Source organism: Phacochoerus africanus, chromosome 4, assembly GCF_016906955.1.
Source record: "Phacochoerus africanus isolate WHEZ1 chromosome 4, ROS_Pafr_v1, whole genome shotgun sequence".
Lineage (NCBI taxonomy): Eukaryota > Metazoa > Chordata > Mammalia > Artiodactyla > Suidae > Phacochoerus > Phacochoerus africanus.
Genome location: NC_062547.1, coordinates 130,645,863 through 130,661,162, shown reverse-complemented (window position 1 = coordinate 130,661,162; position 15,300 = coordinate 130,645,863). Strand labels below are relative to the sequence as shown.

The 15,300-nt window shown below is 39.5% G+C and overlaps 1 protein-coding gene across 1 annotated transcript in view; it reads right to left on the bottom strand.

Moving 5' to 3' along the window:
* CCDC192 (coiled-coil domain containing 192) overlaps positions 1-14,722 on the bottom strand; it is a 178,093-nt gene extending 163,371 nt beyond the window's left edge. The window contains 2 exon segments of the mRNA XM_047774737.1: positions 12,630-12,737; positions 14,615-14,722. Of these exon segments, the coding sequence (XP_047630693.1) occupies positions 12,630-12,737; positions 14,615-14,722 (216 nt within the window).
* Positions 14,723-15,300: the final 578 nt, after the last annotated feature.

The window sequence follows — 15,300 nt, the reverse complement described above, 5'->3', positions numbered from 1 at the left end:
ACTCAATAACCACAGAGACTTTTATTTATACAACTCCAAATTAAGCTCTAAACTGTTCCTCAGGCTAATAAATGAGATCATCACACAAAACACATGGTCATGCAAAATTTCCTCCTTGAAGCCCCAGGGGCTGAAATGGGAAGAAAAAACCTCTTTCTAAAAAATAGGATAAGGGTCTGATCAGTCAAAGGACTGAAACATTCAGAAGACCAAAATGAGGAGATCCAAACTGCAACGCATTGAGAAGAATCCAGGGCATGCATAGGGTAAATTGAGTCTGCATGAAGTCTTCTGCAGGAAATCAATCACCTTTAACATCTAATGATTCAAACATAAGATATCTGGGGGAACCACAGATCATCCAGTCACCTGAAACTTGGGATTAATGTTTTTTTTCTGAAGCATAGTTGATTTACAATGTTGTGTTAATTTCTGGTGTATAGCAAAGTGATTCAGATATATGTATATATAAATATATTTTGTATGACTGTGTGTTTTGTGTGATGATCTCACTTATTAGCCTGAGGAACAATTTAGTGCTTTAATTTGGGGTTGTATAAGTAGTCTCTTGCAGTTATTTAATGGATATTTAATGACAGGCAGTCCCTGATACCCTTTAGGGATATTCTAGTCAAAACCATCTACATGTATATAGATAGATAGATAGATACAAATATATCTATATAGGTATATATTTTACAGATTCTTTTCCATTATAGATTATTATAAAATATTGAGTATAGTTCCCTGTGCTTTACAGTAGGTCTTTGTTGTTTTTTTTTGTTTTTTTTTTTTTTTTGGTACATACTAATGTGCATCTGTTAATACCAAACTTCTTTATTCCCCCCCAACACACACCTCTTTCTCCTTTGGTAACCATAAATTTGTTTTCTATGTCTGTAGGCCTATTCCTGTTTTGTAGATAAGTTCATTTTATCATTTTTATATCATTCTACTTATGTGATATCATATGATATTTGTCTTTCTCTGTCTGACTTCGCTTAATATGATAAGCTATAGGTTTATCTGTGTTGCTGCAAATGACATTGTCTCCTTTTTTGTGGCTGAGTAATGTTCTATTATATGTATATATATGTATATACATACATACATAAACCCTATCTTCTTCATCCATTCATCTGTCAATGGATATTTAGGTTGCTTCCATCTTGGATATTGTAAGTAGTGCTGTAATGAACATTGGGGTGCATGAATCTTTTTGAACTAGAATTTTCATCTTTTCTAGGTATATGCCTAGTAGTGGGTTTACTGCATCATATGATAACTCTATTATCTTATGATAAATTTTTAAGGAATTTCCATTCTCTTATCCATAGTGGTCACACCAATTTACATTCCCACAAACAGTGTAAAAGGGTTCTCTTTCCTCCATACCCTCTCCAGCATTTAGTTTTTACAAACTTTTTGATGATGACCATTCTGACTGATTGTGAGGTGACACATCATTGTAGTTTTGATTTACATTTCTCTAATAATTAGTGATGTTGAACATCTTTTCATGTGCCTGTTGTCCATCTGTGTCTTCCTTGGAGAAGTATCTATTTATGTCTTCTGCCCCTTTTTTTTTTTTTTTTTTTTCCTTTTTAGGGCTGAAGCCACAGTACATGGAGGTTCCCAGGCTTGGAGTCAAATCAGAGCTATGAATGCTGGCCTACACCACAGCCAGAGCAATATCAAATCTGAGCCACATGTGCAACCTACACCACAGCTCACAGCAATACCAGATCCTTAACCCACTGAGTGAGGCCAAGAATCGAATCTGCAACCTCATGGTTCCTAGTTGGATTTGTTTCTGCTGCACCTGATGGGAACTCCAGTCTGCTCATTTTTTTAATTGGGTTGTTTGCTTATTTGTTTTTATATTGAGCTATATGACCTTTGGATATTTTGGAAATTAATTTGGTCTTACATTTAGAGATGAATTTTGTGCATGATGTTAGAAAATGTTTTAATTTCATTTTTTTACATGTAGTTGTCTAGTTTTCCCAGAACCACTTATTAAAGAGACTATCTTTTCTCCATTGTATATTCTCACCTCCTTTGTTGTAGATTAACTGATGATAAATGAGTGGGTTTATTTCCGGGCTCTCCATCCTGTTCCATTTATCTATGTGTCTGCTTTTGTGCTAGCACCATACTGTTTTGATGACTGTAGCTTTATTATAATCTGAAGTCACAGAGCATGATTCCTGAAGCTCTGCTGTTCTTTCTCAAGAGTGTTTTCTCTATTTGGGGCCTCTTGTGTTTCCATACAAATTTAAATTTTTTTTTGTTGTTCTAGTTCTGTGAAAACTTCCATTGGTAATTCGATAGGTATTACATTGAATCTGTAGATTGCCTTGGTTATTATGGTCATTTTAACAGTATTGATTCTTCCAACCCAAGAATATAGTTTATTTTCCCCTCTGTTTCAGTTGTCATCAATTTCTTTCACCAGCATCTTATAGTGTTTGAAGTATAGGTCTTTTGCCTCCTTAGGTAGGTTTACTCCTAGGTATTTTATTCTTTTTGATGTGATAGTTTGGATCAGTCTTGAATACTACTTTTCCACTTAATTAATCAACAAATCCAGACCATAAATATTTCTTGTATCTTTCTTCTCTTCACTACTCATGAGAATTTGTTTCTAAACTAGATTTTTGAAAGAACTTACACATTGACATACCTGGCTGTGGTTTCCTAATAAATCTATTCTTATCAGTAGCCTCAGAGTTTGCTCTCTGGGTACAAATCTGAATATCTCTCAAACCCTTTAGTGACTTCCCATTGCCTAGAGGTCAACTCCAATTGTTATAATGGAAAGAGCATGAGCTTTGATATTAGAAAGACCAATGAATGAATCCTAACTTGATTTGAGACCTCAGGGAAGTCACTTTTTGTACTTCTTTTTCATGGAATATATGGGATAGTTGGAGGGGGTAGGGATGGGGTGACAAAAGGGAGAAGGATTATGAGAGCACCTAGGAAGGACACCTAACTCAAACTTGGAAGAGAAATAAAAGCATTTTGGAGTAAGTGACATCTAAATGAATATCTGAAATGAGGAGTTTGTTGGGTTTTGTTACATAATGGGAAAGGGAGATAAGAAAAGGTGGTGGGAACAGAGTAAAGCAATTCTATGTAGAAGCAGAGGGGAAAGGATGTATTAATTAAAACTTCACTGTAAGGAACAAAACCTTTTGGGTTTTATAGATGAGAAAGGTAAGAGAGGATATATTACATTGAAGAAACTGAAAGAGGTATAATAGTAATATGCTGAGAATGCTGTGAGATAAAACTGGAGAAATAAGTAGGGGTTCAACCACAAAGGACTGTAAAATCTGTGAAGAAGTATGTATTTGATCCTGACAGTAAAAGGGGCTAAATGAGGATTTATGCAAGAAGAAATGGGAGATATGTGTTGGAGAATTTCCACTCTGGTGATAGTGTTGAGGAGTCATTAAACAAGGGCCATAATGAAAGTAAAGCAGGGAGAAGTTTCTGAAGTTGGGGTACTGGACAAGGACAATGGTGGTAGAGATAGAGAAAAGAAGATGGATTGAAGAACTATTTGAGAGGCTTCATTTGAGCACTGAGGAATCTATTGAGCATGTGGGGTGAGGAAGAGGGAAGAATCAAAGCAGCACAGATTTCTACTTATATAAACCATGGGGTGGCTGGTGGCACCTCTCCCTGGTGCAAGGGATGTGAGAGAAGGAACAGGTTTGGGGCAGGAAGCTAATGGACAGTTAGAGCTTGATTCGCCTGTGAGGACCTTGGTCTTCATAACTATTCAGGAGGCAGTTGTATATTCAGGTCTGGGGTCAGGAGGAAAATGAGAAATAGTGGTAAAGACTTGGTTATTCTTGGTAGACCATGTGCTCTAAAGCCAGGTCACCAAGCGAGAGTGTGTGGCAAGAGCAGACAAGCAGGCTGCAATCCCACAAAAGAGCTTTCATCATTTGCAGAATGGGAACATAATTTCCAGGGCTAGGGAGAGAAATACATGGGCTAACATACATAGGAGTATCTTGTGGAACACTTAGCTCACAGAAATGGCTCCGTCAATGTTTTATTGAATGAATATTGAATCAGTATTTTATTAAATGAATAATTGCACAAAAGCATATGCCTAATTTCCTTGTAGAGAGAGATTAAGCAAAGTGAAAGTTAGTTTGGATCTCTGAGAAGATGTTATGAAGAAAATGCAGGCTCTGTGCATGTAAAAAACACCTGCTCTTTTCAGCAGAGGCAAGACATATAAGGGGCAAGGCATTTTGCTTTTTCTTAGGCAAGAAAGTCCCATTTATTAGCACCGAGTCAGCTATTTAAAACTGACCTCTGTTTGATCTTGACATTTACAAGCAAGAGGAAGTCTTTAGTTATATAACAGGCCAGAAGTCCATGCATCTGACCTATAACAACAAAAACAACAGAAGCCCATTTGTCATTGTGCTCAACTCTATTCAAAACAACACATCTCTTCACCAGCTTGGGTTTTTTTCTTACACCCTCTGGAGTTCCCAGTTAATATCCAACAATCCAGTAAGAGGGTTAAAATTGACTACGGCTTAGTTAGGAGGGTGTTTGTGTGTGTGTGTTAAGAGGAAACTCTTCCACAATAAAATAAACCAGAACCAAATTGTTTAACAAAATTCTCAATTACTAGGTTTCATGGCGATTAGGAAACCCATTCCAAGTCAAACGAGCTGCTTGTGATTTTGTGGCATTAAAGCAGACTTCCAAATAGGTTGGAAAACAAAAACTCATTCACAAAAACTCATGATTTCAGATTGGCATATCAAGCACAATTTCTGAGCATTTGCAGAAATGAATACTCCTACCAAGGGCACATTACTTATTTCAAATAAACTTGACATCAAGGGATCCACTGTTGCATTTAAACAATGAAAAAAGAACCAGAACATTTTTGGAGACAATCTCAGTATGCATCAAATCCCTTTTAGCCACTCATACACATATTCAGTACCTAAAAATTTGCTGGAAATCTATATTCTTTCTGTTCTTAACAAAACTGTAGATTGAATACTAAGAAGCAAATAATAGGAATTTTAGAGCATTAGATATAAAAAGCTGAAAAAATTTTGGTTATTAGAGTCAAATATACTAGTCTTTGTTCTTTCTGTTTGTTTATTTGCTAAGTGTTAAAGGTCAAAAGTCATCCAGAAGACTCATTCAATCCCCAGAAACCATTGCTTAAGTCAGAGGGTTTCATTATAGTTATCGCACTAAAAAACAGGATTGTAAAGGACCCAGACGACCGAATCTTAGGTCCAGCTCAAAAATTCACCTGGGATTTACAACCAGAAGTACCTGCTGAAAATCACACCACTATGGAGCAATGGAATTGAATTAAGACTCCACAGAGCCATACATCTATGAATAATTGATTTTTGACAAGGCTGTCAAGACCATTCAATGGATGAAAATCATCTCAACAGATCGTGCCAGAAAAACCAGTTATTCACATGCACAAGAACATTGACTTTATCAGAACTAAGCCCTCTGTGCAGGGTTGGATGAGCAAAGCAGATACTGGTCAACCTAATATCCATCCTCCCCTTCTTAGTAAAAGAACCTTCATGCTCTTGGGGTGCAATATGCCCAGCTAAAAATGCAGATTTCCTAGCCCCCAAGATAATAGCAGTGTTCAGGCTATAAGAACTCACTAGGTGAGCTTTGGAGAAAAGCTCTTTGAAAGGCCTCTCAGTTGCCAGGTCTCTGCCAGTTTGCATTGCCTTCTCCTTCTTCATGCTGCTTGACTTACTGAATAGCTGAAGCTGCAGGAGCATCTTGGACCTTGAGGATTGTTTTTGTTTGTTTGTTTTTGCTTTTTAGGGCAGTACCCAAAGCATATGGAAGTTCCCAGGCTAGGGGTCAAAATGGAGCTGCATCTGCCCGCCTACAGCACAGCCACGTCAGATCCAAGCCACATCTGTGACCTACACCACAGCTCACGGCAAGGCCAGATCCTTAACCCACTGAGCAAGGCCAGGGATTGAAGCCATGTCCTCATGGATACTCGTTGGGTTTGTTACTGCTGAGCCACAGTGGGAGGTCCTCCTATACCTGAACTATTGGAAACTTTAAGTCAAAAATGATGGATTTTGAGTCAAAATGATTGGACGTCAAAATGGCACCTGTCAGATTCTTAACCTGCAGAGCCACAGTCGGAACTTCCTAGACCCTGAGGATTAAAGCCTTGCTTGTGAACACACGGAGACCAAGCCCAGGCCTCTATGGATCACAGATCTACCGCCGCACCTGTCCTGGGCTGCCTTGGTCCAGAATTAACTCCATATGAGTGAGAAATAAATGTCAACCTGTTGAGACCACTCTTATTTGGGTTGTTTTATGTACACAAAACTAATCCTAAGTGATTGACTTAGTTCCTCTGGGGTTGGGCTGGGAGTGGGGCACAGAGCAAGGGCAAAATTTCCTCCTCACGGGTGAGATGCAGGAAATTCACTTCCGCTTGTTAGACATGCAAATTCTTGACCTCCAGCTCAGATGTACCGAATCAGATACTCTGGGGGTGGGACCCAGCGATCTAACAAGTGTTTTAGGTTCCAGTGTGGGAACCAAATGAGTTCTTTTTGTTCACTGCTGCTTGTGTAGGAAACTCCTTTTAAATGGCTTTCACCTATGACCATATGCTTTTAAGAAGAGGGCCTCTAATTTTAAAAATACTTAGATTCTAATATCAGCCTCATGGTTTATTAATTATGTGACTTCGGGAAAACGACAATGTTTCCGAGTTTCATTTCCCTCATGCGGATGATAATAGTGCCTCTTATAGGGTTCATGTGTGCATGCGATGAAATGTCTGTCCATCTAGAGTACTGAGAACATTATAGATGCTGAATAAAGGTTAATTCCTCCACTCTCTGCCCACCATTGGCAATACACTGCAGAGGGCTGGCATTGTACCTGCATTCCTGTAGGATGTGAACTTAGATAACACCCCCTATTGCACCCCCTTTCACGCTTTGTCTCATTATATCTTTCTTTAAAATGAAGGAGGATCTTAGGGAGATCCCAAGGGAAAAAGAAAGGGAAAGGAATTGTCTTTGACTGTAACATAATTGGTCAGATTCAGTAAAGAACGAGAATACGAGGAGCCCCTGTTACTAGTTTTATGTGGGGCTTTTGGAAGTATCTCTCTCATCTGGAAAACTACATCAGCTGACACCTGAGCTACTACTAAGAAGTAAGAAAAAGGCTCCCATGTGCTTTCATGAAAAGTTGGGAAACAAAACTACCATATTATCCTCCATTGAAATGTCTTCCATATATTGAATATCACCAATAAATTCCTCTTTGTGAATTTATTTATTTATTTATAATTTATTTAAATTCCTTCTTGCTGTGTCATATCTATGTTTTATCCCTACTTGGGAAAAACAATGGTTAGGAAAAAAAAAATTCGAGTTCCCCACCAAGGTTCCTACCTCCCAGCTCTTACTTTAAATCATGACATCTCTTTCCTGGCTAGTGTTTATGCCCCACGTAGTATGCAACCAATATTTTGCTAGGTAGAGTATCCAGAAGATGCGTGAAGCAAATTCTGACTACATGGTCATTCTTGGATTCACCTCCTTGGTGAGAAAGTGATCATAGACTCCTCTCACTCCCCAGTTGCCCCTGACCCTGGCAAAACCCTGAAACGGTCATATATCAGCACTGCCCATTCAGCTCTCAGCCTGGGCAAAATCAGAGAATGAGCAGGAACAGACAGAAGACTTAAGAGATGAAGTGGAAAGAAAGAAGGTCAAAGTACTAAAGTCCCTTTACCAAATGAGGAGTTGAGTAAGAATAGGAGTGACAGTGAGGTAGTGGAAAAACCAGCTCGAACAAGGGGGCTGGGGTAGGGAAGGGGCCTCTCCTGGTTGAAAGTCTCTGAGATGATGAGTAACCACTCTGTTGTGATGTGGTTGTCTTTCAACCACTTTGGGAGAGACCAATAAAAAAGGAAACTTATGCAAATAATACAGACACACACCCTAGCCCATGACACAAGACTCAGAGATTCACATAGTTCTTTTATGACCACTGGCAGGAATTGAGACAAATTAACATTTACTGAGACCCTAACTGAGAGCCAGATACACTTATGTCATTCAGTCCTCGCAATAACGTGTTTGCCCCCTTGTGTGTGCGTAAGACAGCTGTGACTTGGAGCGACCAAGGGAACGGGCCAAGGTCATAAAGCAAGTAAGTGGTGGAGCAGAAACAAAGCCTGAGCTCTCCTGGGCCTGCCGCTGGGAGCCAGGAACCAGCAGCCAGTGATGAATGAGAGACACGGAGCCAACATTGTTGCCAGAGGAAGCATGTCAGGAACTGGCCTGCTGAGCCCCTCTGCGCTGGGGCACCTCTGGGTCTTTGCTTCATTGTGAAACTGGGTTTTCTGACACTTTTTTAGCCCCAAGGCTGTGAGATCTCTTGGCATGTGTATGGTCATAGACCGCAGCCTATCAGAGCCCCTTTCTTTGTCCATCCTGTGTGTGCTGGTGATAGAAGCCAGCACACAGGCAAAAACTGCTTTTTTATGAGCTTCTGAGACCTTTTGCCTCTTCTTTTTTCTTCTTCTTAACACTTTCCCTTATTTCCTGTTCCTCCTTCTAGTCCTTTATCTACTACCTAATTTCCAGACATTTTCTCCCACTGATCTTAACCTACAGGAAATATAATCAAGTGTTTTCTTTAACTAAACGTGGCAATGTCCTGAATTGCTTACCATTAATATCCAGGACAAGAGAGGGATTCTTACATCCCTTTCTTTGCTGCAAACTTACTTCTTTGAGCTGTGCACAGCCCAGATTAAAAGCCTGAAATGCAAATTATCTTGATTTCATAATTCTCTTATTTTAACCCTAGTGACACAACTGCAGCGAAATAAAGAATAATGTTAGCTAGAAGAGGCCAACAAAGAACTGTCATCCGTGTGACCTCAGAGAGGAAGCACCACCCTCTTCTTATTTCCTCATTATGTCTACATTTCTTCTTTTTCATAGTGAACCAACAGAGACCTTGCTAGAAGGGACCCTAGAAAGGTTAAGTTTAAGTTACCTGAGGCCCAGGACCAATCGATGCTTAGTGTAGGTGAACCCCTAGGCATCTATTTGCCTTAGTTCTATGTGAATCACTAAGAAACAAAGCCAGGAGGCAAAAATTCAGATAAGGTTGACATTTATCCTCTTCTCAAAGGCAGGATCCATTGGTTGACAATGCCATGAGCTTCCACTCCTAGTCCCAGCACAAATCTTTGTCCCTGCTATTTCTTCTGCCCTCCCCACTTGTTTCTAGACCACCAGGCCAACCCATCTGGCCAGGGCCCAGCTACGGGATAGACAAAATGATTTGGATTATCAGTGAAAGCTAGCTAGCGTTCCATCAACCCTAAATCGATAGTATTTAAAAGAAGCTTTAATTGGGAGTTTGGGATTGACATATACACACAACTACAGAAAAGATGACTAACAAAGACCTCCTGTACAGCACAGGGAACTCTGCTCAATATTCTGTAAGAGCCTAGATGGGAAAAGAATCTGAAAAAGAATGGATAGGTATATACATAGATAAATGGATCATGTCACTCTACACCTGAAACTAACACAACACTGTACATCAACTGTACTCCAATTAAAATAAAATAAATCAAATCTTAGCATGTGTACAGGAAAACATATTCCTTCACACACACACCCGCATACACAGCATTGTCTGGGCCACTAAAGGCAATTTCTGTTTTTGCAACTACGAAGTGGCATCGCCTGGTAAGGAAGACAGTGGCACCCAGTGGACAAACGTTTGATTGTTTGAGACAGGTGTTCCATTCAGAAATATTCTCCTATCTTAGCCTTTAGAAAGGTCATTTGCTCCCCTTACCTTTCTCTATCCTTCTGTCATCACATTTTTAAAAAACATCTATGAATTTAAACATAGGATTGGATGGAGTGATGTTACAGTTGTTATCTGCTCAGGAACAAGGAACTAAAACACTGGAAAAGGCAAAAATTTCAGGCTTAAATCCTCTGAGAGCAGTGTCTGTATTTGATTAACCTGTTTCAACAGTAACAGTGGAGACAGCCAAATCTAATAAAATACTCAACTTAATTAAAAGTGTAATATTGACAGTGCCTTTAAGGTGCCTTTTTTTTTTTTTTCTTGCACATCACCTTTTCCTTTTCCTCACACTATTGCCAACTTCCAATTAAATTCACTTGGTTATATGCAAATTTGACACCTCCAGGGGCAATACTTCAGGAAAATAACACATGCAGATCCTGCAACTTAATGTGATTCTGCAGGCGATCTGGGAGCCATACAAACACCTATTTTTACTTCCCAGCTCTTAGAGTGGTTCTTTTAATTGTGAGCTACTTGGCAGAAAAGCTTTGCTTGTCTGTCTTCCTCAGACAGTTAACTAGCATCTTACTCATGGTAGTTACAAAGAAGTTGAGTGAAATCCAATTTCCATTTTATGTAGTTAATCTGCTAAGCCCTGAAAAAAAAAAAGTAAGTATTTGATGTTACATAAAGGGATCATCTAGTTAAGAATGTTAAATATTAGAGGCAATTTGCATTGTTTAAAAACATTTATAAAGAACAAAAGGGATGAGTACTTTTAAGGATAAATTGAACTTTATTGATTTAAATCATTAAAATCATTAAAAGGTGTTCAATTACAAAATACGCATACATCTTAGCATAGCCTAATACCAGCAGGGGGGCCCTCTTTGAGTTAGCCATTCAAAATTTCTTCCATGTTTGCAAGCTCTGATCTCCTTAGTTTTTATGCTTTGAAATGGTACCTCATGTTCCATGTTTTGTCACAGTTGGAAGTTTGCTTTTTTTTTTTTTCCTTTTTAAAGAAAAGACCCATTGGCAAGCTGGGGTGGGTTATGACATGCAGGTGAGATGGAGTCTTTTTCCAATAGGTCCAAGGCTAGGGCACCACTTTTTTCATTAACTGACGCATAACCACTGGTAATACCTTGTGTCTGTCAGATTTAGACAGTAAGCAGTAAACACATCTTAAAGGAGTTCCCATTGTGGCTCAGCAGAAAAGAACCCGACTAGTATCCATGAGGTCGTGGGATTGCTCCCTGGCCTCACTCAGTGGGTTAAGGATCTAGTGTTGCAGTGCAGATCACATATGTGGTACAGATCTGGCAGGGCTATGGCTGTGGCATAGGCCAGCAGCTACAGCTCTAATTCATCCCCTAGCCTGGGAACTTCCATATGCTGCAGGTACAACCCTAAAAAGCATGCATGCATGCATAAATAAATAAATAAAATGAATGTGGTATAAACACATCTCCAAGTAAGAGTACACCTTTTTTGGAAAGTTGAGCCCATTTGTGCATGTACCCCTAAAGCACATGTTCATCGTATTTCTTTTTCTTTTTTTATTTTTTTTTTGCTATTTCTTGGGCTGCTCCCATGGTATATGGAGGTTCCCAGGCTAGGGGTCTAATTGGAGCCGTAGCCACCAGCCTACGCCAGAGCCACAGCAACGCTGGATCCGAGCCGTGTCTGCAATCTACACCACAGCTCACGGCAACGCCGGATCATTAACCCACTGAGCAAGGGCAGGGACCGAACCCGCAACCTCATGGTTCCTAGTCGGATTCGATAACCGCTGCACCACGACAGGAACTCTTCATCGTATTTCTTTTTCTCCTAACTGAAGCACTTTTCTCCCCCAGTCTCTACAAAAATTCTTACAACATTCTGAGACAATCAGATTTTGCTCTACAGACCTTTGTTATTACAACACTTAAAATTTCTTTTTGGACGTTTCTAAAACTATGTTATCAAAATGTCTTGATCCATGATAAACAAATCAACGTTTGTAGTATCTCAAGGTCTCTGTCGTTTTTCTTCCACTGACTGCTACCAGCAGTGAGCACAGCTGCCCTGTGCTGTAGGAAGACCCAGGCTCTTGGCAGCCTTGCTCTCTGCCAAGCCCCCCTGCCCGGGGGGAGGGTCAACAGTAACGGTGGGATTTGCACCATATGCTATACCGCTGGCAGAGTGTAATCGTGTCGGGAAGTGATCTGAGCTTTACAGATACCCACACTCAGTGTCTCTGAAATCAGAGACCTGGTGTATATGGCCGTGACCTATACAGCAATCTGACTGCCCAGTGAAGTCTATTCTCCACTTATGACCTGCTTTGCTTCCATGAGTTTCAAAGCCCAACAGGGAAGCCAGTAGGTGAAAAACTCTCTTTCTTCACATAATTCGAGGAAATTGCCCCTGTGTGGTTCCCATAGGTCTTATCTTACTTTGGGCTTATCCGTTTATAATGCAGATATGTTTCACTTATTCCGAAACCTACTTGCTTAAAGATGGCTTGCCTCACTCATGGGCTGTGGTGAAGGAAAATCAAAACATTAATATCAGACGAGTTGCAAAGGCTGAAAAGTTCCACACAGATTAAAGTAACTATTGTCATATCTGAAATGAATGAAATGCTCTGTGTGTGTGTGTGTACTTGCACCTGTATCAGTGGATACAGAGGTTATAATGTGTATTTAGATTTACCTTGCTCTACTGCACACTGAGAAACAGATATTTCCAGTCCCAGTGACAGGTATTACCTGTTCGGATAAGACTTTAACCTTTTCTTCTGCTTCCTTCAGGCAAACCTCCAAGGCCTCGAGTTATGCCAAAGTAAACACCACCTGTCTGGCTTCCAGGGACTCTTTCTTTAAAACAATAATCAAGAATTACTTTTTGATATGGGTAGTTTCCTGAACACATCATGACAACTCTGGACTAAGGATAGTCTTAAGAAACTCACACAAATCATCTGCTTTTCTTCTTCAGCAAAGTCATAAAACAGTGAAATATTCCAAACACAATGTTGTTATTTAATAGTTTAGAGTCTAAAGGCAGAGTTAAAAAAAATGTAGATTAAATTATGACAACAAATAGTTTTAGAAAGGTAGAATGAAATACCTGTGTTGAACTTTGGTTAATCTGCAACTTTTATTCTTGATACAATCAGAACGTCTCTTGAGGTTAGAACCAAAATTTTACATTCCCAATAAGAGATGTCACCTAGGATGCCTTCATTTTTAACATGTACCTATCTTGAGGGACAAGGCATTTGAACTCAGAGAAGGTCTTATTTCCTTTGATTGTCACCTTCTTATCACACGTATTAAAGCAAAGATATCACAGGGTTTCGAATCAGACCATTCTTCCCCAGAACATGGCTCATATGACTCAGATCAGCAAGTGTGTGGACTTTATCTCTCAAAATTATTCCAAAGTTGCTCTTTCTCATCTAGAAGCAGAAGAATATGCAAAAGTTGGGCATATCTCTTATCAGCACCACTAAGACTAGAGCACTTCCTGACTACTCATTGACTTATTGAGACAACTAGTAATTACAAAGCAATAGGAAAACTTAAAAGGAAAACCTCTCCTGCTGTATAGGACTGGGAACTATATCTATGATATAGTTCTCTTATGGTGGAGCATGATAATGTGAGAAAATAATGTGTATGTGTATGTGTGACCGGGTCACCTTGATGTACAGTAGGAAATGGACAGAACACTGTAAACCAACTATAATGGAAAAAATAAAAATCATTTAACATATATATAAAAAAGGAAAACCTCATATGTACTAGGATTATAATGTTACTATAGCCTTCTTGGGTGTGTCCTGTTTTCTTGTGAATATTCAGGCTGACGCAGCTGCTTCCAATTAACTCTACAGGAAAGAACAGACTGTGTTCCTACATGTTAAAAAAAATCTGCTTTTTTTTTTTTTTTTTTTGGTTTAGGAGCCCACCAATTTTACACCTATGTACATTTCCTGATGATACAATAGAGCCATCTGGTGGTAAATGGAACCAGCCATAAAAATAAAGCATTTGTTCAGTTCCTGCAACTGTTCATACCATACTCTGAACCATAGGGCCCTGCCATGGATATAAATGAAACTCCATGGGATGAGGGGCAAAGAAATGTCACTATGTCTCAAAAATAGTGTGGCTTCTAAGTCATACATGGCTGCATGATCTTTCCCTGGGTCAGCCTTGGAGGGGTGAACATCTTGGGCCAGAATAGATGTTTGGGATGACCCAGTGACCCTCAGCATCCCATGTATGACTCCAATCATTTCAAGAGTCAGTCCAAAAATTTCAAAACAGGAGCCTCAAAACAAAATTCTTGTGTATTTATACTGGGAGGTAGTTTTATGCTACAAAACATTTTGTGCATAAAGGGGAAATTGTGAAGAGACCAAACTATTCCAGAGAGATAAGGATCCCTGATCTAGACCGCCATTTTCAGGGAGAATCTTACTCATGTTTGACCTCAAGAGGAAGTTTTTAAATTCTTGTGAGTAGACCCAGCAAGATCATCTGATAGATTTCTCTAGGTCATTTTCTCCAAACATCCCAAATTTCTCTAGCCAAGAAGGACAACCATTTCCAGTAAGACAAAAGCAAGGCAAGTCAAAGCCAAATGAAACAGACTTGACTGGAGACTGTTATGAAATAACATAGGACTCTGTGTACAGGTAGATTTAAGAAATTGGCATGGGTTGGAGAACAGGGAGAGTCCTGACCACACTGTGAAGAATGCAGAGCCTGTCTTCAGCACCTTTACCCCAGAGGTCTCGGCCGCTCTCCGACTTGCCCTCCTGCCCCCCCAGTCCTTGGAGGGAAAGAGCCATGGATGTGTCTATGCTGGGCAACACTGGTCTACACAAAGTCAAGCACTTTTTAATGGGAGGCAGCCCCCATTAACCAAACGATGGCATACAAATTAGATCAAGAAAAATTTCAGAAAAAAGTGAAAACCTGGGGTTAGAAGTTTTAGAGGTGGGTATGTGTCTTCAAGGACCCTGCACAGTTAGGTGTAGGCAGTCATTGTCTTAGTTTTGCAGGGTGTAATGGCAAAAGAGCAGAAAGGTGGGACTTAAACCATTAAGTTCATTCTGCTTCAGGCACATGAGGATATACCGTATGTAACGCAATTTACATTTCTTATGAATATGAAACTGCTTGAATAGTTTAAGTTTTTGATAAGTGAATTATTCTAATCAAAAAGGAAAATATATGCTATATATAGGTATTTGGGGATTGTATCTGTGTCTGTGGATTTTCAGATGATAAATTCCAGCACCTCAATGGGTATTCAAGGATTCTAACTTTTACTCTATATCTGAAACTTTTCTACCTAAATGTTCATTGGTAATCTAAGTACAATATGTTTCTAAGATAACCAAGATGATCAGATTGAAGGAATACT